This window comes from Macaca nemestrina, chromosome 2 (assembly GCF_043159975.1).
Source record: "Macaca nemestrina isolate mMacNem1 chromosome 2, mMacNem.hap1, whole genome shotgun sequence".
NCBI classification, from domain to species: domain Eukaryota; kingdom Metazoa; phylum Chordata; class Mammalia; order Primates; family Cercopithecidae; genus Macaca; species Macaca nemestrina.
Window position 1 is genome coordinate 99,351,523 of NC_092126.1, and position 24,946 is coordinate 99,376,468.

Consider the following 24,946-nt stretch of genomic DNA (forward strand, 5'->3'; position numbering starts at 1 on the left):
TTAATCTGTCATGTTCTTCCTTTGCTAAAAACCATCCAATGTCATGGGACCCTCCCAGTATAAAAGCCTTATTCCATAGAATGCCCTCTATGTCCTAGTCACCTGGTCCCTCATCACCTCTGCTTCATGCTCTGTAGCTTTTCTTGAATCCACTCTGCTCTGGCCATGCTGACCTGCCTCCAGCAGCCAGGCCTGCTCCCACTTCAGGGCCTTCGTCTTTGCTGTTCCTTCTGCCTGGACTGCCCTTCCTCAGGTATCCATGTGGCTCACCCCTCCTCCAGATCTCCACACAAATGTTGTCTTCTCTGTGAGGTGTTAGATTGCCGCCTTGAGCTCCCTGTGCCTCTTCCCTGCTGTATTTTAAACACCTCCTGACATACTATGTCTCACTTATTTAGTTGTTCATTGCCTGTCTCTTTCCTCTACATGGTATGCTCCATAAAAGCGGAATTTTTGTCTCTTCATTCCCTGCTGTATCTCCAGTGCCTTGGGGAGAGCTTGAGCCATCGTGGGGCACAGGCGGCATTTGTGGAATGAAGAATGGAAAGCCCAGGGCTCATCGCTCAGGGGCCAGTCTCCGACTTTGATGACTGTCCTCCCCAGTGCTCCCCCCAGCCGCTTTCTCGTACCTATATTACACTTTGCAGTGTTTGTCTGGGTTCTCTAGGGTTAGATCTTGACTCTGCTTCCATCCCAAAATTTCAGTCAGTTTCCATCACTTGCTGGGGCTGATGTGTCCGAGGACCCACAGATCCAGGTAGAGCTGGGTAGAACTCAGGCTACCAGCCTTCCAGCCTGGGCCTTGTTATCTAAGTGTACTGTAGAGGACACAGCTCAGTGTGGTCCTTCTTTGCTTGCACTGATCTGCACTTTGCAGATGCACTTTCTGGACTCAGGCTCTGGCTATTCATCTCAAGGTGATTTGTCCCAGGCTATGATCTATGCTTAGTTCTCTTGCCTTTACCCACCCCAAAGGATCTGCCCAGAATTCCACTCCTGTCCTCCCACCACCCAAATCTGACCTGTCCTGCCACTGCCCAAACACCAGCCATGACAGATCTGCTTTATAGGGAAGGCCTGAAACTAAACTGTTACCTCTGTATCGGAGGGAATCATTTCACTGTCTTATTTCTTTATTTTATTTTTTTCCACCCAAAGCAAATATTTAGTCAAGTCTTGGTCCAGGGGAAGATACAAGGATGAACAGACATGGCTCCACGTCCCTTCCTTTTTTATTGCCTTCTGCCCATTGTAAATATGCTTACTATAAATAAGCAGCAAAGGCCCTCTCAGCCCATGCTTACCAATGCAATCCAAAATCCAGCCAACTGTCCCATCTCCACCACAGGCCAAAACACGGAAGTCTGGAGTATCATGGAAAAAATTCAACCTGGGAAGAAGAAAGGCCAAAACGGACTTGTTACTAGGTTGCGGTTGACATTGATACACGCTGAGTCAGAGTCTCCCCTGTTCCCCAGGAGTAGGTTAAGACCTCAGTTCCTTTTGCGGTTGAAAGGGTCACTCAATGTTCTGAGACCAGAAGTTACTATGCAGTGCCTTGAACATGGAGCCAAGGCCAAGGGGCCCATCCTTGTACAAGGAGAATCTGAATCAACATTCAACACAATGGAAAATGGTTTTCTAGAAATTCTCTACTAGTTATGCCGAGGAGTCCAGAGTTTGTGCATTTTGGCATCAATACAAATAGCCTCCAGTGTTTTCACTCCTCTCGGGCTCTCCCGCCTACTCTGTCCTGACATCCGCCCTGGTAAGCGAGATGCACTGAATTTGCTGGATCTTCACTTCACTCTCCTGTGGGCCACAGTGAGTGGAGTGATGCCCTTCTCTTCTCAGGAGCCTTAACACTGGAGAGCAGGGTGTTCAGCCTGGGGTCCATGAACCTCCAAGTGTTCTGTGGATTGGATTCAGAGGGCCATGAACTTGGAGGAGAAAATATTACATTCTTATTTTCCCTAAGTTCAAACTGAAATTAGTAGTATTTCCTTCAATTCAGCATGTAGGCAACAAACCACAGCGGTCTGAACGATAGCCATGACTTTGTCAACGGTCAAAATCACAGGCATGTTAGTGTTTCATCACGGTTGTGGCAGATGTCTCATAGCACCATCATGCTTACCACTGCTCGGAATTTACGGTAGTTATTAGACCCACGTCTGGGTCTTCCTATTTAATGTGTTGGTGAAGCTCCTATATTCTCATATCACTAATTTGTTTTACTGTTTTGATAACTATTTTTTGATATGGTTTCCCTGGTTACCTTTTATTATTTCATTTTATGCATTAAGAAATATTCTAAGAGGGTGTCTGTATGCTTCACCAGACTGCCAAAGGGGTTCCTGGCACAAAAAAGTTAAGAACCTCTGCTTTAGAACGAATGTGACTGTGACCTGCGGACACCTTGGGGGTGGGACTTGGGAAGCCGAAGGTCAGTATTTCCAATCTGCCCAGCCTGGTGGTCTGAGAAGAGCCCCGGAGCTTTCACAGTCACTGATGCATGTGTAGGCAAATTAACATTCCTTCTCTTCTACTTCTCTTGCAGAACTCTGCTCTCCAACAGGAAGTGAATTCTGAACAGAGGCTCCCTCCAGCTAGGCAACCTGTCTGATTACAGAGTGACAGGCGCATGAGAGACCCTCAGGGCGCATCAGCCCTGGAAGCAGCCACTTGGCTCGACATCTCAGATGAAAACAATTTAGAATACATGAGGTTAAGCTGGAGGACGGTCTGCAAGTTTTGGCAGTGGGCTGGTAAAGGTGTCTGTGGGGGGCTGCTCTGTCACAAGGCTGTGCTGTTCAGCAGTGACGGCAATCATGGTGACTGTGAGGGCAACTGCAGTGGTATACAGAGGTGGGCTCTGTTCTGAAATTAGTTTTACAGGCAAATCATGGCAGGAGTACTGAATCTGTACTTACATTTTCTTTCTCTTTTTAACTGGGCCTTGTACTACCGCTGCCACAAATAATAGCTTTGGTGTCAGCCGACCAAAAACAGGGTCAAATTCTCTTTTCAGAGTCCTTACTCCAACCTCTCTGAGGGGTCTTGCTGAACCCGGAATAGAAATCCTGATTGGAGGTTGGGCAAAGTGGCTGTGTGCTGGGCAAGCCCAGCCCAGAGTATGCAGACAGCCCCGGGTCCAGGGCCAGCCAGCAGAGGGCTCTCCAGCGCTGGCCCGGACTGGGAGGAAGCCCAGGCTTCCCCTGCCTTCTAGCCCAGGTGCTGGAGGGGCCGCATAACAGGGACCTGCAGCTCACCATTAGCCGCAGACACAGGGACCACGCCTCTCACCCGGCCTCTTTTCAACCCCATGCTAACAAGCAGAGAATAACCAATGACTAAGTGGCAGGAGGAGCAAAACAACCTCAAAATCGAATGATTTAGAAAACAAAAGTGATTCCATTGAACAAGTAATTGTCTTGATCCTAAAATGCCCCCACAGTGGAACACCAAGGCAGAGCTCTGAGTCACTGTCTAGAATTCCAAACTGCTGACTGACAACAATAAGAAAACTTTCTCTTCTCTGATGATTCAGTATGAAGACACCAGCTAACAGAGCCTTGCAAATAAGTTAAAATAATTTACCAGCCTGTTCCTTCTGTCAATCAAATGAATGGTGTGTGCGGTTATCCCCTCTTATAAAATCAACAACTTTTTCTAGGACAAGCTACAGGAGGCCACTTCTCAAACAGAGTTAGCCTTCCTGGGCATCCCGAATATCTCCAGGAGTCAGAGTAGGACGTGAGAAAAAGCAGAGACAGGGAGTAAAATGGCAGGAAGGGACAAGTTGAGAGACGAAAGATAAAAAAGGTGACAAAAGAGGCATCTTCATTGGAGATTAAAAGGGAGGGGGAGAAATAAGAGGTAAAGATTGTGATCTCCATACCCTGGAGTAGGCCCCCCATTGTCCAGGTTGAAAACTTGTTTGGGGTTGAGCAGATAGTGGAATTTCCGAAGAATTCTATGGAAAAAAAAAGAAAAGGAGGGAGAGAGAGAGACAGAGAAGGAATATGTCATCGTGAGAAGTCACATTAGGGCAAACACCTCTGGAGCCCACCGGTGGCAGGGATGAGGGTTCATCCTCATCCCTGGAGGGGAAGGCACTGCCTGCTGACCCTGGAGTCCAGGCTCCACCTGGCATCCCCGTATTATCAGCCCCGGTTCAAGGCTGCACTACCAACCTAGCTCCTAAGCCCAGAAGCATCACTCCTTACAAAGAGAACAGGGCAGAGAAACCCAGAGAACAGAACTTTCATTCTAAAGCTTTATCCTCCACAGAGACCTTTCCCCAAATGTTCTGTATGGTCTAGGCAGTGTGATTCTGCCCTCTGCAGACTATACAAAAGCATCACAGGACCCCCCTCCTCCCCAAGGGGAGGTCCCCTGCAGTCCTGGGATCAGGAGGAAATGCAGGAGGTGGCATTGGGCAGGGGCGGCTGAGAGGCCCTGACTGCACTCAGGCCTGCTTTCCTGGCTCCAGCTTGGAGTCAGGTCAGTTCAGGAGGGGTGTCCTGCCCCTTGGACGAGGATGGGGGTCCTCATAGTTCTTGCTTTAACTCTACTAATTATTATTTTTTAACCTGGATTCCAGATCATGGTGCCCTCTGTTAATGATCCTGGAATTGGGAGACAGAGCTGCTTTAACCATTCTCTCTGTCCTCCTGTGCTGTTTAGCAGTTTCTAGCCACCACTGAACTGGGCATTTTAGCAAATTGATGAGGTGGATGCCCTGGCTTCTCATGGGTGGTGGTAGCACAGGAGGCCCTAATCAATGTGACCCCCATCATCTCTTAAATCAAGAGATCTGAGAGGCTAGAAAGGCACAGGCATCTCAGAGCGTGGTCTAACCCTGGTGGTCTTAATAATGGCTTACGTGGCAGGCTGTGGGCTAATCGCCATGTCTATTCTCACCTGTGAGAGAAGGAATGATAATTATCTCCATTTTACAGAGGGATAAACCGAGGCCTGGGGACTTTAAGTCACTTGGGCCAGGTCATAAAGTGGCAGGTGGCAGTGTTGGGATTTGAGTCTGCTTGTCTCCACAGCCTGCTGTGTTACTGCCAAGGGGAGGAAGGGCCTGAGTCGTGTTGCCCTAGTTGCTCCACTTTGAAACAGAAGAGAACGTACCTTTCTCCTTGTCTCCCTCCACTCTTGGGGTTCACCAAGACCAGCAGGGGGTGGGTACCCGGGGTGGGGATGATCTTATACTTGAAAGGTAAAAGAAAAAGAAATTAGCTCTGCTTCATCCAATAGGGGGGTGAAATGAGAGTTGAAGCCAAGACAGCTTCGGAGAGGCAGATGAGAAGCAGGCGGGCAGGCGGTCAGGTGTTTGTCCACTGGCTGAATTTTCTGAGGGGCTAAGTAGCTAAGTGTCTCCAGTTTGAATGGTCTTTAAGCATTGTTAACGGAAATGAGGGTTTGAGGTCGGGATCAGCGATGGGACAATGGTGCTGTAGCTTCAAATCATTCAACAGTGATGTGGTCTTGTACCTACAGCACAAGAGTAAATTTTGTGGGGGACACAGCTGAATATGATCTTAGGAATCACGGCTGTCTGATCGTACACGTAAGCGAAATAGCACTCATGGAGTGAGCCACCGCTTCCACCCTGGCGCCTTCCAAATGCTGATTTCCGGCCCCAGTTTCCTCCTGAACCCTGGTCCCACATTTCTCACTGGTCAGTGGGTACTGTCGACTGGACGTCTCACCATCAGTACAAGCTCAACGTGCCTCATACATGACACGTCTTCTCTCCCTGTGAAACTCGGTCTTTCTCCTGGTTCCCTGTTTCTGTTATTCATTCATCCATCCAAGGAAGGTGTTGTCCTGTCAGATTTTCCCAGAAATGTCCCTTTACCTCTGGCTGCCACAGCCCCATGCTGCTTTGTGCCTTTCTCACCCTAGGTAAGTCCTGCATGCCATTCCCACACAGTTCCTTCCCAGGACACCAGGTCAGCCATGCCACTCTTGCTCAAAAACTGGTAATGACATCTCATTATTAAAGGAGGATTTGGATTTTGTGGATAAAATGTAAATCTCCTAACCTGGTGTTAAAGGCCTTTTCAGTCTAGCCCTATTCTACTGCTATCTCCTAGTTCCTGCTAACCCTCAGCTGCAGGTGCAGCCAAGTCCTGCTCTTGCTCCTCTAGTAAGTCTAGAGTATGTCTCTTGCATTCCCACCCATGGGTCTGCTCCTGCTTGTTTCTTCTCCCATTCCATGACCTGAAATGCCTACTTCCTTGTTTGCAAACTCTTAAAAAAAAAAAAAACAAACAAACTTCTGGCTGAGCATGACCACTCATGCCTACAATCCCAGCACTTTGGGAGGCCGAGGCGGGCAGATCACAAGGTCATGAGTTTGAGACTAGCCTGGCCAACATGATGAAACCCCATCTCTACTAAAAATACAAAAATTAGCCGGGCATGGTGGCGTGCGCCTGTAATCCCAGCTACTCGGGAGGCTGAGACAGGAGAATCACTTGAACTTGGGAGGTGGAGGTTACAGTGAGCCGAGATCTCGCCAGTGCGCTCCAGCCTGGGTGATAGAGCAAGACTCCGTATTGGAAAAGAAAAGAAAAGAAAAAAAAAAAGAAAAGAAAAGAAAAGAAGAAAAGACAAGACAAGACAAGACTACCACCACCACCAACAAAAACCTTCTTATCCTCAGGGCTCAATTCAAGAGACATCTCCTATATGAAGTTTCTCTTGATCATTGCAACTAAAATGATTGCACTTAAAACATGTACTATTGGCCAGGCACGGTGACTCACACCTGTAATCCTAGCACTTTGGGAGGCCAAGGCAGGCAGATCACCTGAGGTCAGGAGTTCGAGACCAGCCTGGCCGATATGGTGAAACCCCATCTCTACTAAAAATAAAAAAAATTAGTCGGGTGTAGTGGCGTATGCCTGTAATCCCAGCTACTCGGGAGGCTGAGGCAGGAGAATCGCTTGAACCCGGGAAGCAAAGGTTGCAGTGAGCCAAGATCACACCATTGCACTCCAGCCTGGGAGACAAGAGCAAAACCCCATCTCAAAAAACAAACGAGCAAGCAAGCAAACAAACAAACCATGTACTATCTTCTGGAGTTTCTTTTGTTGTTCATTTGTATTTTTTTTTAACTTTCTTAGATAAATGACTCAAAACATCAACTGGATTAAAATGCATTGGGAGCAGAGTGGGGTGTGTGTAACCCTATTACCAAGGATCGTATAGCACCAGACACAAGAGTGTGTACTCAGCAAATACTTGTGGGTTCAGTGGAAGGATACACCAATGTGGATGTGCAGCTCTGCTCCATATTCAATATCTAATGCCTGCTTTTCCAGATCTCAAGCTAAAAGTCCAGCAAACACAGTGCCATGTTGTTTGAAAAGGATAGTAGCATTCCTAATGATCTAAAAAATTTGTCTCAACTGCCCAGGGTGACTATGTGATGCCCAGAAGCATCTTGGAGGCTAAGGAATAATCCCTCACCTCTGGAGATGACATTCAATGTATTTAACAGCCAACCCTACAGCATGGACTCTGTCCCATCATAACAGATGCAGCACATCCTGCTGGCTGCCTGCCCTAAACAACTGGCATACACGTATTGGGTGTGGATGTGTGTGTGCCTGTGTGTGTTTCCCACCTTTCTGCCCTTCTAGGTTTCTAGAGCTTTCTCACATATTAAGATTCTCCCCTCATTCTGACTTATGTTTCACTTTTCTTTTTTTTTCTTTTGAGGCAGAATCTCCCTCTGTTGCCCAGGCTGGAGTGAAGTGGCACAATCTTGGCTCACTGCAAGCTCCACCTCCCAGGTTCAAGCGATTCTCCTGCCTCAGCCTTGAGAGTAGCTGGGATTACAGGCGCCTCCCACCACGCCCAGCTAATTTTTGCTTTTTTAGTAGAGACGGGGTTCCATCATGTTGGCCAGGCTGGTCTCAACCTTCTGACCTTAGGCAATTTGCACACCTCAGCATCCCAAAGGGCTGGGATGACAGGCATGAGCCACCGTGCCTGGCCTGTTTTACTTTTCACAACACGTGAATCTGTATGTTCTCATTTAAGCTTACAGCGCCTCTGGGAGGTGGGCAGGGCAGGGATTACTGTGTCCCCTTTGAGTGGAGGAAACTTAAGGCTCAGAGGCAGAGCAGGAGGCCCCGGTTTTCTATTTCCTTTTCTAGTACTCTTTGTTCCTCATCAGACTGCCTTCCCTGCATTCCTTGGAACTCTGTGGAAGGCACAAAAAATGTTCATTGGTGAACCCAAGTAAAAAAATGAGTTCTTAAGTATACATTTAAGGATTAAGAAGAACTTTTAGATCTGGTTAGCTTCATTTTGGCAGATCATGTTCTGGAGACAGCTTGGCAATCCTGGAAAACCCATTGTCTATTTTTAGGCCACATCTTTATTATTATTTAGGACATCTGCATATTAAAGTTTTATGTAACTTGTTCCTAAAATAGTAATAAAGCCCAATAAGACCAGCAATGGGATCAGCCAACCTTTCCTCTCACCACTTGCTGACAGTGTGGCTGTCAAAGGTAACTCCAGAGGCCAGAAAAAAATGCCCTCCTGGGTGGTATAACTGGTCAGACGAGAAGGCAAATGATGAAATGCTTTTCTGTAGCACCTGAACCCCATCCTGCTCGCCACAGCCTTGGAACAACTTAGAAAGTGCAATCGGATTTAGAGCTCATGAGGTACCTGCATGACAAGTTCACCCTTGGCGGATACGCAGCCATCAGACTTCCCACCTGGCCTGTCCTGTGAGAAGAAAGGAAAGACAAGCATCTTTTGGAAAAAGAAGACTAATACAAAGAGAGAGATCAGATGAAAAACAAATGGCTGATATGAAGAGATCAGAAAGCTACTGTAGTATGGAGACAAGTTTTTCAACATAGGGCTTCTGACCTAAATAAAGAAATGTACCCCTATGACTTTTTCTAGGATTCTCCAAGCCTCCAGTGATGACATCACTGGCTGACTTTACCTTTGAGGCAAGGGACATAATGTGGAGCACTGAAATTGGCAGAATTCCACTTAGAAGCTTGATTTAGAAGCTTGAGCTCTGAGAAGCAAATTCTTCTTAGACTTGGCCTTGCTTTCCTTCTTTCCTTCTTTCCTTCCTCCCTTCCTTCCTCCTTTCCTTCCTTCCTCCCTCCCTCCCTCCCTCTCTCTCTCTTTCTTTCTTGACGGAGTCTCACTGTGTCACCAGGCTGGAGTGCAGTGATGTGACCTTGGCTCACTGCAAGCTCTGCCTCCTGGGTTCAAGTGATTCTCCTGCCTCAGCCTCCTGAGTACCTGGGACTACAGGCGCGTGCCACCATGTCCAGCTAATTTTCTTGTATTTTTAGTAGAGACGGGGTTTCACCATGTTGGCCAGGATGGTCTCGATCTCTTGACCTCGTGATCTGCCCCCTTGGCCTCCCAAAGTGCTGGGATTACAGGTGTGAGTCACTGCGCCGGGCCATAGGCTTGGATTTTCTGCTGAGCACTATCTAATGATATGATGTTGTCATTTTTCTTGGTTTTGTTTATCTTGTTTATTTTTCTAATGTTTATTTTATTAAGATTTTCTCACACATAGTAAAATGCTCAAATCTAAATTGTACAACTTGATGAATTTTGTATACGGGGATGGCCTTGTAACTACTACCTCTTCAAGCATAACCCTGTTGTGACTCCTGATACCATATGGGTTTTGCCTGGCTTTTGAATTTAATATAATGGATTCATAGAGCATATCTTTTTCTGAGTCTAGCTTCTTTGGTTCAGCATTATATTTTTGAGACTCTCCATGTTTTTACTCTATGCATAGTTTGTTCTTTCCCATTACAATGTAGTTTCCCATTCTATGAATGCCAGATGCTGATATGCCTCAATTTATTCATCTATTCTCCTGTTAATGGTCATTTACTTGTTTCCAGTTTTTAACTGTCATGAATAAAGTTGCTATGAGCATTCTTGTGCATGTCTTTTGGTGGAATAAATGCTTGGGTTTTCCAGGTAGAGGTGGCTCACTGCAACCTCTACCTCCTGGGATCAAGCGAGTCTCCTGCCTCAGCCATCCCAGTAGCTGGGATTTAAGGTGCTCACCACCACGCCTGGCTAATTTTTGTATTTTTAGTAGAGATGGTGTTTCACCATGTTGGCCAGGCTGGTCTTGAACTCCTGACCTCAGGTGATCCGCCCGCCTCAGCCTCCCAAAGTGCTGGGATTACAGGCATGAGCCACTATGGTTGGCCTTTTTCTCAGGTTTTTAATGAGGAAGAAGTAGCTGGTCAAGTTCAGAGTGAGATGTGAGGAATGAATGGGACTTGCAACATTTTTAAGATGGGAAGATGCCATGGTTAAGTGTTGGTGTTTGTTGAAAGAGGAGTCTTCAACACAGGTGACAAAGTGTCAGGTGGTGGTAAAGGAGCTTAATTTTGCTGCTTTCATTTCCAAATTGGCTGAGACACCCAAGTGGAAACTCAGGAGGTAGAGGGAGATAGGGTTTGGATGTGGCAGGGAGATTGGCAGAGATGAGGGAGGTTGGGAGCCTGGCCATGCATAGGTGGTGTGTGCTGTGCTTTGCCTGCAAGAGGCTCAGAGCAAATGTGCTTTCCTTGACGGGTCATTTCAGGGCATTCAGGATGGCCAGCAATTGGAAACAGTTTGGTCAGAGAAGTTTTCTCTCAAAATCTGATCTGTGCAGCGCTGACCTCTTTCAAGCACATGCTGAAAGCACAAACCCAACAGAGAGGAGCAGAAAAGATTAACGACTAGGCACTAGCTAAAAACCCAAGTGATAAAATAATCTGCACAACAAACTCCCGCGACACGTGTTTGCCTGTGTAACAAACCATCCCATGTACCCTCTAACCTAAAATAATAGTAAAAAAAGAAAGAAAGAAAACACAAACCCAAAGAGTTGTCAGGGAAGCCCTGTGAGGGATGTGAATGTCTGAAAGCTGCCTGCATCTGAAACCAGAACCCAGAGCAGCTAGAGCCCTCGCCAGGGCAGGAGCACTCACCCGGGTGATGGGGCATATGGAGGTGGGCAGCAAGATGTGGTCTCTGAGTTCCCCACCGTCACACAACGTTGCTAATTCACATTTGCGGTGAAACTGCGGGGAGAAATGAAAAAAATGAAAAAGAGAGTGAGCGAAAGTGAGCAAAGAAACATCCAACATGAAGGTAAAGAGGTTTTGGGGAGACGCGAGCTGTCTAGTGCTCCCCCAAATCCTGATGCACTGCTGACTTTGACAGTATTGCCGTGTGTGTGTGTGTGCGCGCGCGTGTGTGTGTGGTTAAGAGTGCAAAGTCAGCTGTGGGCAGAACAAGGAGGCCAAGAGCTGCTCATGGCTACTGAAGCAACAGGGTCATGAGCCGGCCTGTGACCCTTCAGTGTGGCACCCCATGTTGATTCCAGAGCCCCCTTGGATATGTGCTCTCCAGGTCCCGAGACTCTGGGAGGAGGGAGATCTTGATGAAAAAACTCATGGATGGCTGAGAGTAAACCTTGTGATTCAACCTTTGTATTTTGAGAGTTCTGCAGTCTGGTTTTGAGAAATCTACATTTTGAGGCTGATACCTGGGAAGAAGGACAAGAGCTGGCACTGAGTTTTGTCAGGCAGGTCGGCCAGCTCAGTGGCTGCCAGTGGCACTCTGGGTGTCCAGTGGGGCTGTGGACACAGCATGTGCGGTGGCTGGTGGCACCAGGTCCAAACCTTTGGCCCTGGCAGTGGGGCTGCCCTGAGGAATGCGCCTTCAGGGCAGGCACCCCCTCCTATGATGTTCCTGTTGTCCAATTTTTCTCCCACTCTGTCAGTGTCCCCAGCCCCAGGTGACACCCAGGTGAAAGAAGTTCATAGTCGGGCCTGCTGATCCCAGCTGCCAGGCCACAGAGACAGTGGACTGGCCAGCTTCTTCTTCAGCAGTCCTCACTCCCCTGGTTCGGGGGTGCCTTCTCTCTGGGCAGCTTGGTAATTCACTGGAGCATCGTTAGGCTGAGGGCATTGCATAGGGGCTGTGGGGCTCCCTCGCTCCCCTGGCTCTGCTCATGCCCTCTGGCCAGATATTCACTGCTCCTGGGCCGCAGCTTGGGCAAAAAAAACATTGAAAAGAAGCAGGGCCGCCCTGGGCACCAACCCACCGTCATCCGGCACCACACGCAGTGCCGCGCGGTGACACTCTGGTAGCACTTGATACTTTTGTGGCACCGGTCACACTTGACGGAGGAGTTCCCTTCCACCCATGCGTGCTGCATCACCTGCGGAAGGGAAGCGAAGGATGCCAGGGAAAACGGCAGAACCATGCCCCCCGGGGCCCTGGGCTGGAGGAGAAGGATCTGGGAGGGGATGCCGAGAACCAGAGGGACTGTTTCCTGTGTAGAGGATGCTTATTGGAGGTTGGATTGCTTTGCCTAATGGCACGATGTGGTTCCTCCCTGTATGCGAATCGAAGTAGATTAAAAACCCGCTTTGCCACATTTTGAACAGCTCAATCGCCCGGGCAGGCAGGCCTCTGAGCAGCATCTTGTCTGGCAGTCCATCTGTTTGTCTTGCAGAACTCCTTGCAGTGATGTGTTTGTACGCGCCCTCTTGTGGAAGGCAGCGTGGTGCAGAGGAACTCTGGAGGGCTTGGGTGGGCCACAGACAAAACTGGCTGGAGTCTCTTTGAAGCGGTGGCCTTTGGCCAGTTCTTAGACCTCTCTGAGTGTCAGGTCCCTGACCTGTAGAAATTGGTATAAGAAGCCCCACTTCTGGGGTTACTGGGGCAATGCAATGAGATAGCAAGTTTGGAAGGGCCTCCCTGGGACAGTGCTGGCCCTTTGGGGGTACCCACAACTGGGTAACACCCTTCTCCTTCCTCAGCCTTAGCTGCTCATTAGAAGCACCTGGGGGAGCTTTTAGAAGTCCTAATGCCCAGCGGACACTCCAGAGCAAATAAATTAGAGTCTTTGAGGGTGGGGCACATGATTAATATGTTTTAATGCACTCTGGGTGATTATAATGTGAAATAGAGACTGAAAAGCACTCTAGAAGGAAATTAGAGAAAAGTCAAAAGAAATTAGTGTGGGTCCATTGGTGCTTTTCACACCTGTTTCCTGGAGAGCTGGTTGTATCTGCTCCATGACCAGGAAATACCACGAGGGCAGGCTAGGCATTTGGAAACAGGTGGGAATGGTGGGGATGTTTTTTATGTGTGTGTCAGTGCAGCTAAAGCAACAGCAGCTGGCTAGTAGCCCCACTATCTGGGAGGCTGAGGAATTCTCACCAAAATTCTCCCTTGAAAATTTTCACCATGATACCACAAATAACAGAAGGAAGTAGATACGGACTCTAGGAGAAGGTGGGGGACATACCCTGAAGTGGCTAACTACAAGCGCAGTATTAAAAACCCACGAAATATTCGTGTAATTCTGTCCAGGTTTGTATTAAATAAGAATAAATGTGATTTTTTGAGACAGTCTCACTCTGTTGCCCAGGCTGGAGTGCAGTGGCATGATCACAGCTCACTGCAGCCTCAACCTTCCAGGTTCAAGCGATCCTCCCAGCCCAGCCTCCTGAGTAGCTGGGACTACAGGCACATGCCACCACACCAGGCTAATTTTTGTATTTTCTTTTTGTAAAGACAGGATCTCACCATGTTGCCCTGGCTGGTCTCAAACTCCTGGGCTCAAGCTATTGGCCTTCCTCAGCCTCCCAAAGTTCTGGGATTACAGGTGTGAGTGACTGCACTTGGTCCAAAAATAAATGTTTTAAATTACTTAGCAATTAAGTTGCTTAAGGCCTCCCCTAAGAATGTTTTTGGTAAAATTATTGCTCCAGAAAATGTGTCAGTGTGGTTGGTAGCTTATCACCTTGTGCCTTGCACTTCCGAGGGTGTAAATAACTCGGTTTGCTAATTAATCTGTCATCTACATGGCCACATTGAATTTGCTCTGAGATTATTATTTCCATTTTGCAGAGGAAAAAAATGAAAGTTTCAGAGAGGTGAACTGACTGGCCCTAAGTTCCAAGGCTGGTGAATAGCCAAGTAGAGTTTCCTAGCCGGGTCTTCTGATCCCAAGTCCGGAGCCATTCCCCCAACACCACGTTGCCTTCCCCATTCTCTTTGGAATCGAGGAGATGGTGAAAGACTAGGGGTGCTCCTGCAGGCTGAGAAGGTTGTGACTGTGCCCTGCCAGCCCCTCATCGGCCTCACTCTGTTCTCTGTGTGACAAGTGGCCAGAGTGCAGGCTTAGGGCCTGCATCCAGCAGGTACACCACGTGTCCCGGTGAATGGCATGGACATGGAGCAGGGTGTGCATGGGGTGGTGCAGACAGCGTGGATGAGACCATGCAGTGTCCATGGGGCATGCACACAAATCCTAGGAGGCGCCTTTCTCTCCCAGGAGTCCTTCTGCAGGAGGGCTGGGTACCACTCTCACTGCTAACCATCTCCTGACTCACACTCCTCCGTGTCATCTTCCCTTTGCAGGAAGGCAAAGTGCCCTTTCCCTGCTAATTTTAAGGTAAGTTTATTTCCAGAGTTGGAGAATGGCATCACCCAATGGCCGAAGGGTTAGAAACCTGGGAGCCATTCCCTACCTCTTCCCCTGTCTCATCCTCTGCATCCCCATCACCATGTCCTGGTCATGGTGATGGTACTTCCAAATTACCTCTCAAACTCTCCCTTCATTTTCTCTTCTTTAGCCAGCATGACAGTCAAAATACTCAATAACCGGCATGGCCCAGGGGACCCTCAGCACAGGACCATCCTACAGCAGTGAGTGTGGATCCCACCACAGTTGGGCCCTCAGCACAGTACTGACTTTTGCCTCAAGTATTGGAAGAGTCTCCCTCCCCTGATTTCTCTCCCACATCACACTCAGAGCTATTAACCTAATTCACAAACTCAATCACATCTTGCGCTTGAAGCTCTTCAGTAGCCCCCGGCTGCACAGAAAACGCCTTTCTCACTCAGCTGGCCTCACAAGACCTGCTTCAGGCCAGATCTCACCACTTTCTGAGTGCATCTCCTGCCACTTTCCTTTAAGCATCCTCCACCCCAGCTACGACAAACTAAGCATGGATCCCGGAATAAGCCACGTCTCATGCCTTTACACATGAGGCTTCCTCTGCCTGGAGAGTCTGGTCCTTCTCGATGTCTCATGAAGTCCTCCCAATTTGTGTTCAAGACACAACTGCAACGCCAGCTCCTTTGTGCAACTTGCCCCGTGCTTGCACTGTACCTCCCACACAGCTGTGTTACTGTAGCACACATCTCACTACTCTGTTCTTTGCGTATATGCCTGTCTTTCCTCCTAGACAGCACAGTTCTTGAGCAGGCTGGGTAGCATCTCTTACAACCCATGTACCCCCTAGCATGGAGCCTGGCACACAGCAGGCACCAGGAAGGTGCTGAATGGATTGATGAATGAACGAGATGGTTTACAGGTGGTCCTCAAGGCAGAGAAGGGACTGGAGGAAGCTCCCAGCAAGCCTTCCTGCCCAGGAATCCATGTTGATGGACATGTTTCCTGGATGAGGCATGCAGTAGAACAAGGCAGTAGATGTCACCAACCTCGCCGCTCCTTTTGGCTTTTGAGTACGTTTTGACACAACCAGGAATGTTTTTGGACACACAGCGTTCGTGGACAGTGTATTTGCAGTCTGAAAAGAAAAAAAAAAATCAAGGCAGGTGCTTGTGAATGGCCACGTAGAAGAGGCCCAGCTGCCCTCCCACCCTAGCCAAGGCCTGTACCTCCCTCTGGGTGGTTGGTGAGGGTCAGGGGACACAGGGGGCTGGGCTTTTCTAATGGAAATTCAAAATAGTCTGCAATCGTTCTTGGAGGAGACTGCTTATCCGCTGCGGCAGCACCTCCACCTGCCTCACTCCCTCTGTAGGCAGTGAATGCTGCAGGAACACATCCCCGGAAAGGCGCTTTTTGCTGAAGGGGAGTGTGCAGCATCATCCTCCTGGCTATGCCAGTGCCACTGTATTGCATGCCCAGGACATTGGAGAGTGGATAGAAAGGCCAGGGCTTTTTTTTTGTTTTTTTTTGAGACAGAGTTTCATTCTTGTTGCCTAAGCTGGAGTGCAATGGCGTGATCTCGGCTCACTGCAACCTCCACCTCCAGGGTTCAAGCGATTCTCCTGCCTCAGCCTCCCAAGTAGCTGGGATTATAAGCATTATAGGCATGTGCCACCATGCCCAGCTAATTTTTTGTATTTTTAGTAGAAGCAGGGTTTCACCCCGTTAGCCAGGTTGGTCTCAAACTCTTGACCTCAGGTGATCCGCCCGCCTCAGCCTCCCAAAGTACTTTCGTGAACCACCGGGCCCGGCCAAGGCCAGGGCTTTTTAAGGCTAGGTAGACCCCTGTAACAATCTACATGACCTTGGGTAAATTGTTTGACCTCTCTGAAATTCAGGGTTTTCTGTAAAAAGGGAAGAAAACGGCCTCTTTCTCTTTGCAGGGATGTTGCAGTAGTACATAAGACAGTTTGTGTAAAGCATCATGTGTCTGGGTCAGAGTAGCTACTCCATATATTATTGCTGTTGCTTTTACTACCATTATGTGAACAGCAGAGGCCCATGGGCCTGGAACTTAATGGGAATGAGATCTATCTATAAAATGTGGGTGACAGCTGGGTTTGAACTGGCACTGGGGAGACTGGTGCAGCCCCCCCTTTTTTTTTTGAGATGGGATCTCACCCTGTCACCAGGCTGGAGTGCAGCGGCATGATCTCGGCTCACTGCAACTTCCAACTCCCTGGTTCAAGTGATTTTCCTGCCTCAGCCTCCTGAGTAGCTGGGATTACAGGCACACACCACCATGCCTGGCTAATTTTTGTATTTTTAGTAGGGACGGGGTTTCACTATGTTGGCCAGGATGATCTTGATCTCCTGACCTTGTGATCCGCCCGCCTCGGCCTCCCAAAGTGCTGGGATGACAGGCATGAATCACCATGCCAGGCCTGTTGGGCCCCTTCTTCAGCCTGTTGATGCTTGGTCTTTGTGGACAGTGGGTCCAGCTCTGCCAAGGCAACTTTTGTGGCTGAGGTCACTTGCTGCCTCATTCACATGCGCGTGTTGGATGAAGCACTTCGACCTGGATCAGCCAAGGGGCCTCCCTGCAGCAGCAGCTCCCTGGTCTCTGGTGGGTTCAGGCTGAGTGTCACTGTCCACATCATGGGGTGGGTGGCAGGGCTCTGCACCCACATACTCTGGTGCCTGCCATGCCTTCTTGCTGCAGCCCCTCTGCCTTCTCCTCCTGCTCCCTGTGACCCCTTCTTTCCTACTCCTTATCACTCTTTTCCCCCATCCCTTTCTCCTGTCCGCCTTCCTGGTCTTCCTCTCTGCTTTTTCCTCTACCACTTGTAGTTTTTCCCACCTTTCCACTCTGACTTTACTAAAGGAATTAAAAAGTGAAACAACTGTAGAGTTTTAATTCCCATTGCATTTACAGAATGTAAAATGATTTTCTGTTTGTTTGTTTTTTGTTTTTGAGACAGGGTTTCACTCTGTCATCCAAGCTGGGGTGCAGTGGTGCGATCTCGGCTCACTGCAACCTCTGCCTCCCAGCACCTCTGGCTTGAGTGATCCTCCCACCTCAGCCTCGTGAGTAGCTGGGATTACAGGTGCATGCCACCATGCCCAGCTAATTTTTTCTTAGTATTTTTATTTTTTATTTTTTAATTTTTATTTTTTATTATACTTTAAGTTCTAGGGTACATGTGCACAATGTGCAGGTTTGCTACATACGTATACATGTGCCGTGTTGGTGTGCTGCACCCATGAACTCGTCATTTACATTAGGTATATCTCCTAATGCTATCCCTCCCCCCTCCCCCAATCCCATGACAGGCCCCGGTGTGCGATGTTTCCCGCCCTGTGTTCAAGTGTTCTCATTGTCCAGTTCCCACCTATGAGTGAGAATATGCAGTGTTTGGCTTTCTGTCCTTGCAATAGTTTGCTCAGAATGATGGTTTCCCGCTTCATCCACATCCCTACAAAGGACATGAACTCATCCTTTTTTACGGCTGCATAGTATTCCATGGTATATATGTGCCACATTTTATTTATCCAGTCTATCATTGATGGACATGTGAGTTGGTTCCAAGTCTTTGCTATTGTGAATAGTGCCACAATAAACATATGTTTGCATGTGTCTTTATAGCAGCATGACTTATAATCCTTTGGGTATATACCCAGTAATGGGGTGGCTGGGCCAAATGGTATTTCTAGTTCTAGATCCTTGAGGAATTGCCACACTGTCTTCCACAATGGTTAAACTAGTTTACAGTCCCACCAACAGTGTAAAAGTGTTCCTATTTCTCCACATCCTTTCCAGCACCTTAGTATTTTTAGTAGGGACAAGTTTTCTCCATGTTGGCCAGGCCGGTCTCAAACTCCTGGCCTCAAGAAATCCACCTGCTTCCACCTCCCAAAGTGCTGGGATTTCAGGTGTAAGCCACCATACTTGGCCCCAAATGCTTATTAGTTTTTTAAAAATAAGTTTCCTCTGAACATATCCAGAATAAATATTGACTAGAAAACCCAAATAAAAGTAGTATGAGAAATTTTAAATTATATGCGAACTTTAATAATTTTTTCTAGCGAGTCAGTGGCCCATAAAAAGCCTCTAATAATAAATAGTCCAAGACCTGTCCATTGGACTTGGGTAGAGTAAAAACAGGACATGAAGGCCTCACTTTATTCCTTCTGTTGGAACAATATGGGTGGTCCCTCAAGCTGGGAAGCAGAAATACCAACATTTTCTCTGGAATGGATCAACCAACCACGTGCAGAGCAAGATGGTGCCTGGGGGAAAGAGGTTTGAAGGAAATTTACTCACAAGTGCAGCACAGGCCTTGCTTGCGGACGCCCATGAGCATAATATGGCAGAAGTTGCAGTAGGTTGGTTTCTTGAAGTGCTTCATGGTCCAGGCGTGCCGCCCATCCCCTTTGGAGCCCTGCAGGGGTAATAGGAGGTGAGATCCCGAGCTGGCCACCCTGAGATGGATGAAGCCAGGGGCTGCCTCTTGCACGTTCTTCCTTTTCCTAAATAAGACTTTTTTTTAATATTTGGAAGATGAGTTATTGATTTTTTTTTTACTGTTTTAAATACAAATAAAAACAAAGTTTTTTTGTGTGTGTTTTAAAAATTAGCAAATATTAAAAGCAAGAAACATCTGAATGGGAGTATGTGTATGTGGGATAAAATAAACCCTCTCCCACATGGCTGGCAGAAGCATACACTGAACAACAACAATCTGATTATCTATCTATCTATCTATCTATCTATCTATCTATCTATCTATCTATCTATCTATCTCATCTATCTATGTATCTATGTATCTATTATCTATCTATCTATCTATCTATCTCATCTATCTATGTATCTATGTATCTATTATCTATCTATCTATCTATCTATCTATCTATCTATCTATCTATCTATCATCTATCTATGTATCTATGTATCTATCATCTATCTATCTATCATCTATCTATGTATCTATCATCTATCTATCTATCTATCTATCATCTATCTATGTATCTATGTATCTATCATCTATCTATCTATCTATCTATCATCTATCTATGTATCTATGTATCTATCATCTATGTATCTATCATCTATCTATGTATCTATCATCTATCTATGTATCTATCTATGTATCTATGTATCTATCATCTATCTATCTATCTATCTATCTATCATCTATCTATGTATCTATGTATCTATTATCTATCTATCTATCTATCTATCATCTATCTATGTATCTATCATCTATCTATCTATCATCTATCTATGTATCTATCATCTATTATCTATCTATCTATCATCTATCTATGTATCTATCTATGTATCTATGTATCTATCATCTATCTATCATCTATCTATGTATCTATCATCTATTATCTATCTATCTATCTATCTATCTATCTATCTATCTATCTATCTATCATCTATCTATCTATCTTGATCCTTTAAATGTTTATAACCTTTGACTTACCAATCTCTCCTCTTCGACTTTGTCCTAAAGAAATAATTTTTAAAAGTCAGATGAGCCTTTTTGGGCCCTGCCAGATGCTGAACCCAGCATTATTTAAAATAATGAAAAGCTGGAAATATCCTAAAGGTCTCAAAATTACCAAAAGGTTAATTGCAGTACATCCACCTGATGTAATGTTAGGTGGCAATCAAAAAGGTATTTATAAGACTATCTAATGGCATGGAAATGTGCTCATGATACGATGCTAAGTGAAAAAACAGAATGCCATTTCGATGATATGTTATGATTTGAGTTTTATCTAATAGATCTTTGATGGGAATTAATTTCACTAACCTGTTAATAGAGGTTGGCTATAGCTGGTAGCAATATGGATTTATTGTATTCTCTGATTTCTACTTTCTTCTGTGCGTTCCAAATTTTTTACAGTATGCATGTACTAGTGTGATAATCAAGATGAAAGAGTTTAGTAAAAAACAATGTATTCCTCTTATCAGCTTTCAGTACACAGATAAAATAGTAAAAAGACAGAGAGAGGGTTAGACCATCTCCTCCTGACTTTGTTCAGAAGTGAAATCACCTCCACCTACTAGGCACACCAAGCCTCACACAGACACACACTTTTCCTGCAGCACCGCATCTCCCACCTCCCACCCCAGGGGAGCACTGCACGGCTTGAGGCTGTGGCTGGAGGAACGTCCCTCCTGCATGTGCGATCCGTGAACCTTTCTCGTAGGCTCCATCGCAAGGTAACACTCTTGGGCTGGTTTTATGAGCAGTAAAAGCTACGGTAAGGTGATGAGGACTGATGGTCATGGACATAGTGTCCAATGTGTGGGACTCAAATGCAATTCAAATGCAATTCTGGGGTGCATATGCATTCGAGCTGGTCACTGCAACCAGACCTCGGCCTGTGCCCAGGCTTCTGTTATGATCTCCAGAGGAGCTCACATTCTTTTCCAAATGCTAGCTTCCTCCTCTGGGACAGAGAAGCTCTTTTCTTCTCATTACCTCAAACCCTGCTTATTCCAGGATATGAGTTTTATAGAATTAAAACCCTCTTATCTAATGGTCTCCACTTTAGTAAATGCATTCAGAAATTGATAATGATTTACCAAAAGACTGATTCATTCATTTACTCATTTGACCAAGGTCTACCTCAAGGGATTTTTGTAAGAATTAAGTGATATCATGTAAGTAAATTTTCTAGTTCAATGCCTGACACGTTGTAAATTTAAACTTTCATTAAGTTCTTATTTCATTCCAGATGCTGGGAGACACAAAATAAACTAAAAAGTGTTTGTTGACATGGAAGGAGGTAGATTTACTCCCATTCTAGAAATGAGAAACAGAGATTTAGAGAAGTTCTGTAACTAGCCCAAACCCACACAGATAATGAAGGACTGAAGGAGGAGTCAAACTTGGGTCTTTTGCTGGCCAGAGCCCATGCTCTTTCCATCCCTCTTCTCTACTTCGCAAGCCAGGGTTTTCCTGTATGGGTGGAAGGAAAATGATAGCACTCTTCAGCAGACTTCTTCATGTAGCCCAAAGGGCTGTCAATGTATCTGAAAACACCTCTAGTAGCTAAGTCAGTTAGCTGATCCCCCTTTCTCAGCTACTATTTTTATGGATATAAGAAGTGCAGGGACCATGACTAGGGATAAAGTAATGTTTCTGCTTGGGTTATAGCACCATCATGTGGCTCTTTCCTTTCCACATGATGGTGGCTGCAGAATGTGGGAGGAGCCTTCCTTGTGCTCGCCAGCTTTTATGCTGCTGCTACGATTTCCCTGGGAGAGAGTCTGTTTTGCAAATATCCCATTCAGCGATTCCCTAGACTTTTCAGTGATTGTATGTGGGTTTTGAAAAAGCCCAAGAAGCCGTGGACTTTTAAGACATTGATGGGGGCTTTCTCCAAAACCCCAAATAGTGTCAAAAAATTTTAAAGTACATATTTAAAAATAAGTGCACAAAACTCTTGGTTAATAAAACTAAACTTGCATTGGCCACTCTCCTGATGTAAAATAGAGCTTTTTACAAGGCTGATGTGGCATTTAGGGGAGACACTGGGGAGAACGCTGAGGAAGTAGATGGGCTCTCCTTCCTCCAGTCACAAAACAACGGGTCTTTTCCATGCAAAGAGTTGGTGGTATTCTGAACCTCAGCAAGTCCAAAGTAGAACAGAAAATGGAAATTGGTTCCCTGTAACTAAAATGTCCCATCTTTATTCCCTAAATGAGAAAAAAAAAAAGGTGTTTTGGAACAGCAACAAAGCAGAACTTCCGTTTTGATTTGAGTATAATCTTGAGTGAGTAAAATCAGCAGAAAGTATATCTAACTTATCTGAGCTCCTCCAGTTCCTAGATTGGGTTCTTGTACATAAAGCTTCTTGGCAAAGGATCATTGGGTGAGAGGTGTGATATGACCGAGTAAGAGGGATGATCTTTAGTGCCAGTTCAGTGGATGTCCTTGGGCAAGTTCCTTCACCTCTCTGGGTCTCAGTTTGTAAAACAAAGGAAATCAACCAGGGACCACAAAGATCTTTTCCAGCTTGACTTTCTAGGGTTCTAAGGAATGAGAAGGGGGTCATGTAGATCCTGGTTCCTTGATTTCTCCTTAGCGCTTAGAAAGCACTGGACATGCTATGAAATGATTGTACAATTCTTAGTTCTTTTTTTTTTTTTTTTTTGAGACGGAGTCTCACTCTGTCGCCCAGGCTGTAGTGCAGTGGCCGGATCTCAGCTCACTGCAAGCTCCGCCTCCCAGGTTTACGCCATTCTCCGGCCTCAGCCTCCCTAGTAGCTGGGACTACAGGTGCCCACCACCTCGCCCGGCTAGTTTTTTTTTTTTTTTTTGTATTTTTTAGTAGAGACGGGGTTTCACCGTGTTAGCCAAGATAGTCTCGATCTCCTGACCTCGTGATCCACCCATCTCGGCCTCCCAAAGTGCTGGGATTACAGGCTTGAGCCACCGCGCCCAGCCCAATTCTTAGTTCTTGAGTTTCAGAAATGGGGGCTCAGCTTTAGTCCTGAATTGCAGAGCTATGAAATGAAGATATTATAGGCAACTTGATCAGCTAGAGGCTCACCCAGCTGCACTTGCTGCTCTGTTCCTCTCTATGGAATAGTGTGAAAGAAGTGTAATCTTTGAGATCTGTAATCTCAAAGTAGTGTTGTCACACCACCAGTGTGACTAGTAGACGCTTAATGTCACCATTTATGCTTCTACTAGTTTTAGTCTTCCCTACCTCATGTATGGAAGTGAGTTCACTTGGTAAATAGGTAGAGAACGCAGTAACTGGGTCAGATGAAGGTATATATAACCATCAATTTCACATTAAGCCTTTACACATATGCCCTACTCTGATCAAATGGGAGATTTGCCTAACACACCCAGAACTTTCTTTCATTTGTGTTTTTAATCAAGCTGTTCTCCAAGCCATAAACTCTCTCTAGGTCTTTCCACCTGCTCTTTATTCTCAAGAATGGGACATCAAAATCTCATGCATTCTTCAGGGACAAGTCAACACCTTCCAAGGTTTCTTCCCACTGGCCTAACTCTTACGTGTGAGATATTACAAAGTGCACTATTTTTGGTGTCAGAGACAAATCCTCACTCCTCCTTTTGCTCCTTAGGGTCAGAACCTCAGTTTTCCATCTGTGTCAATTGGGATAAAAATATTTACCTTATCTGGTTGTTTTGATTGTTAAATAAGATACACTCATGGAAGCCACCCCTACAACAAGTCTGTATTTTTTCCTCTCTCCCTTCTGTCTTTCCTCTCACCTTTCCTTCCCCAATTTTCTTAGCATTTTTAAACCTAATTTGTTGAAAAGACAGAATTCTTCTTTGAAGTTTGTGGCCCTTTGCCCGGTTGAGTATAAGGTTCTTGCAGGCAGATATTGTGTCTGTGTGCCCTCACAGCAGTATTTTTAATGTAGTAATAACGTAGTAAATGTCTGTCAAATGAATATATTTCAGGCACTAATGGATACAAGATAATGTGAATAGAGAGGACTTTGGGGCTGGTCTAGAATGCATGGCACATCTGTTGGGCAGTCTGGAGCAGAAGCCAAAGTGATATGTGGATATTAATGTGGAGCCCAATGTTCCTGAATGGCAAGAGATTTCTGAACTCCAGCTTGTTGACTTACAGAGTCATCCATCCCCAGGAGGACCAGCAATGGGATGGTGGTCATCCCTCCATGGACCCATTCCTGTAGAGACACAAAGCCATCCCGGTCGTAGTCCATCCCTTGCAGCATCTCCTTCAATATCTGTGGAATCCGAAGAGCAATCATTGTCCATTTTCATCATCAACCTGTCTACCTGCCTTCTGCCTCTGCTGTCTTGTTGGTCTTGCATTATCTGGTTTGTGTTTTACCCTTTCCCCTCCCGTTAAGTGTGAATAGAGCAGACTGGGAGTGAGGAGGTCAGGCTTCCAGGTCTGGCTCTGCCCTTGGGCCTTGGGTCAGTCACCCTGACTCTGTGGGCTCTGGTTTGCTTATCTGTAAAAATGGAAATAATATTGTTGTGTTTGCAACACTGTAGCAGGGATTAGAGAAAATGAATGTAAAGTGAATAATAAAATACCTGACACATAGGAGCCCCCAAATGTAATTATTATAATTCATTTTATCTGGTGATTGAGGAAAATCTCTACAATTCTTTCTAACAGAAATCTCTACAGTTCTCTCTAAATTCTTTGACTGATGAATTTCTGTTATAACATTTTAGCACTGGTGAAAAGATTAGTATGGTTATTTCAGTTATGTCTTCACATTTTCCTGATGCCTACATTTTTCCTATCAGAGAGGTGGGAGGTAAAGTGCAGGACTCCAAAGAAGCTGCCTATAAGAAGATGAGTCTGGGAGCACCTGCAGAGTAAACACTCATTCATGTCCCGAGTGTGTCCCCCTCCCATCTCAGAAGCTCACTCCAAAGCCACCCCATC

General features: G+C 46.2%; 1 protein-coding gene across 12 annotated transcripts in view; it reads right to left on the reverse strand.

The window, feature by feature from the left end:
- LOC105480158 (diacylglycerol kinase gamma) overlaps positions 1-24,946 on the reverse strand; it is a 213,552-nt gene that overhangs the window by 108,568 nt on the left and 80,038 nt on the right. For 8 of the 12 annotated variants that reach the window (XR_986315.3, XM_011738670.2, XM_011738671.3 and 5 more), the window contains 9 exons: positions 24,147-24,269; positions 18,831-18,948; positions 15,556-15,644; positions 12,140-12,256; positions 11,019-11,111; positions 8,707-8,766; positions 5,143-5,222; positions 3,902-3,976; positions 1,305-1,390 (listed from right to left, as the gene is read on the reverse strand). Coding sequence is in view for 11 of the 12 variants with exons in the window: in XM_011738670.2 (XP_011736972.2) it covers positions 1,305-1,390; positions 3,902-3,976; positions 5,143-5,222; positions 8,707-8,766; positions 11,019-11,111; positions 12,140-12,256; positions 15,556-15,644; positions 18,831-18,948; positions 24,147-24,269 (841 nt within the window). In the remaining variant the exon portion in view is untranslated. The remainder of the gene's footprint in view (positions 1-1,304; positions 1,391-3,901; positions 3,977-5,142; positions 5,223-8,706; positions 8,767-11,018; positions 11,112-12,139; positions 12,257-15,555; positions 15,645-18,830; positions 18,949-24,146; positions 24,270-24,946) is intronic. The other 4 variants (XM_071091410.1, XM_011738673.2, XM_011738675.2 and 1 more) reach the window with 4 other exon arrangements.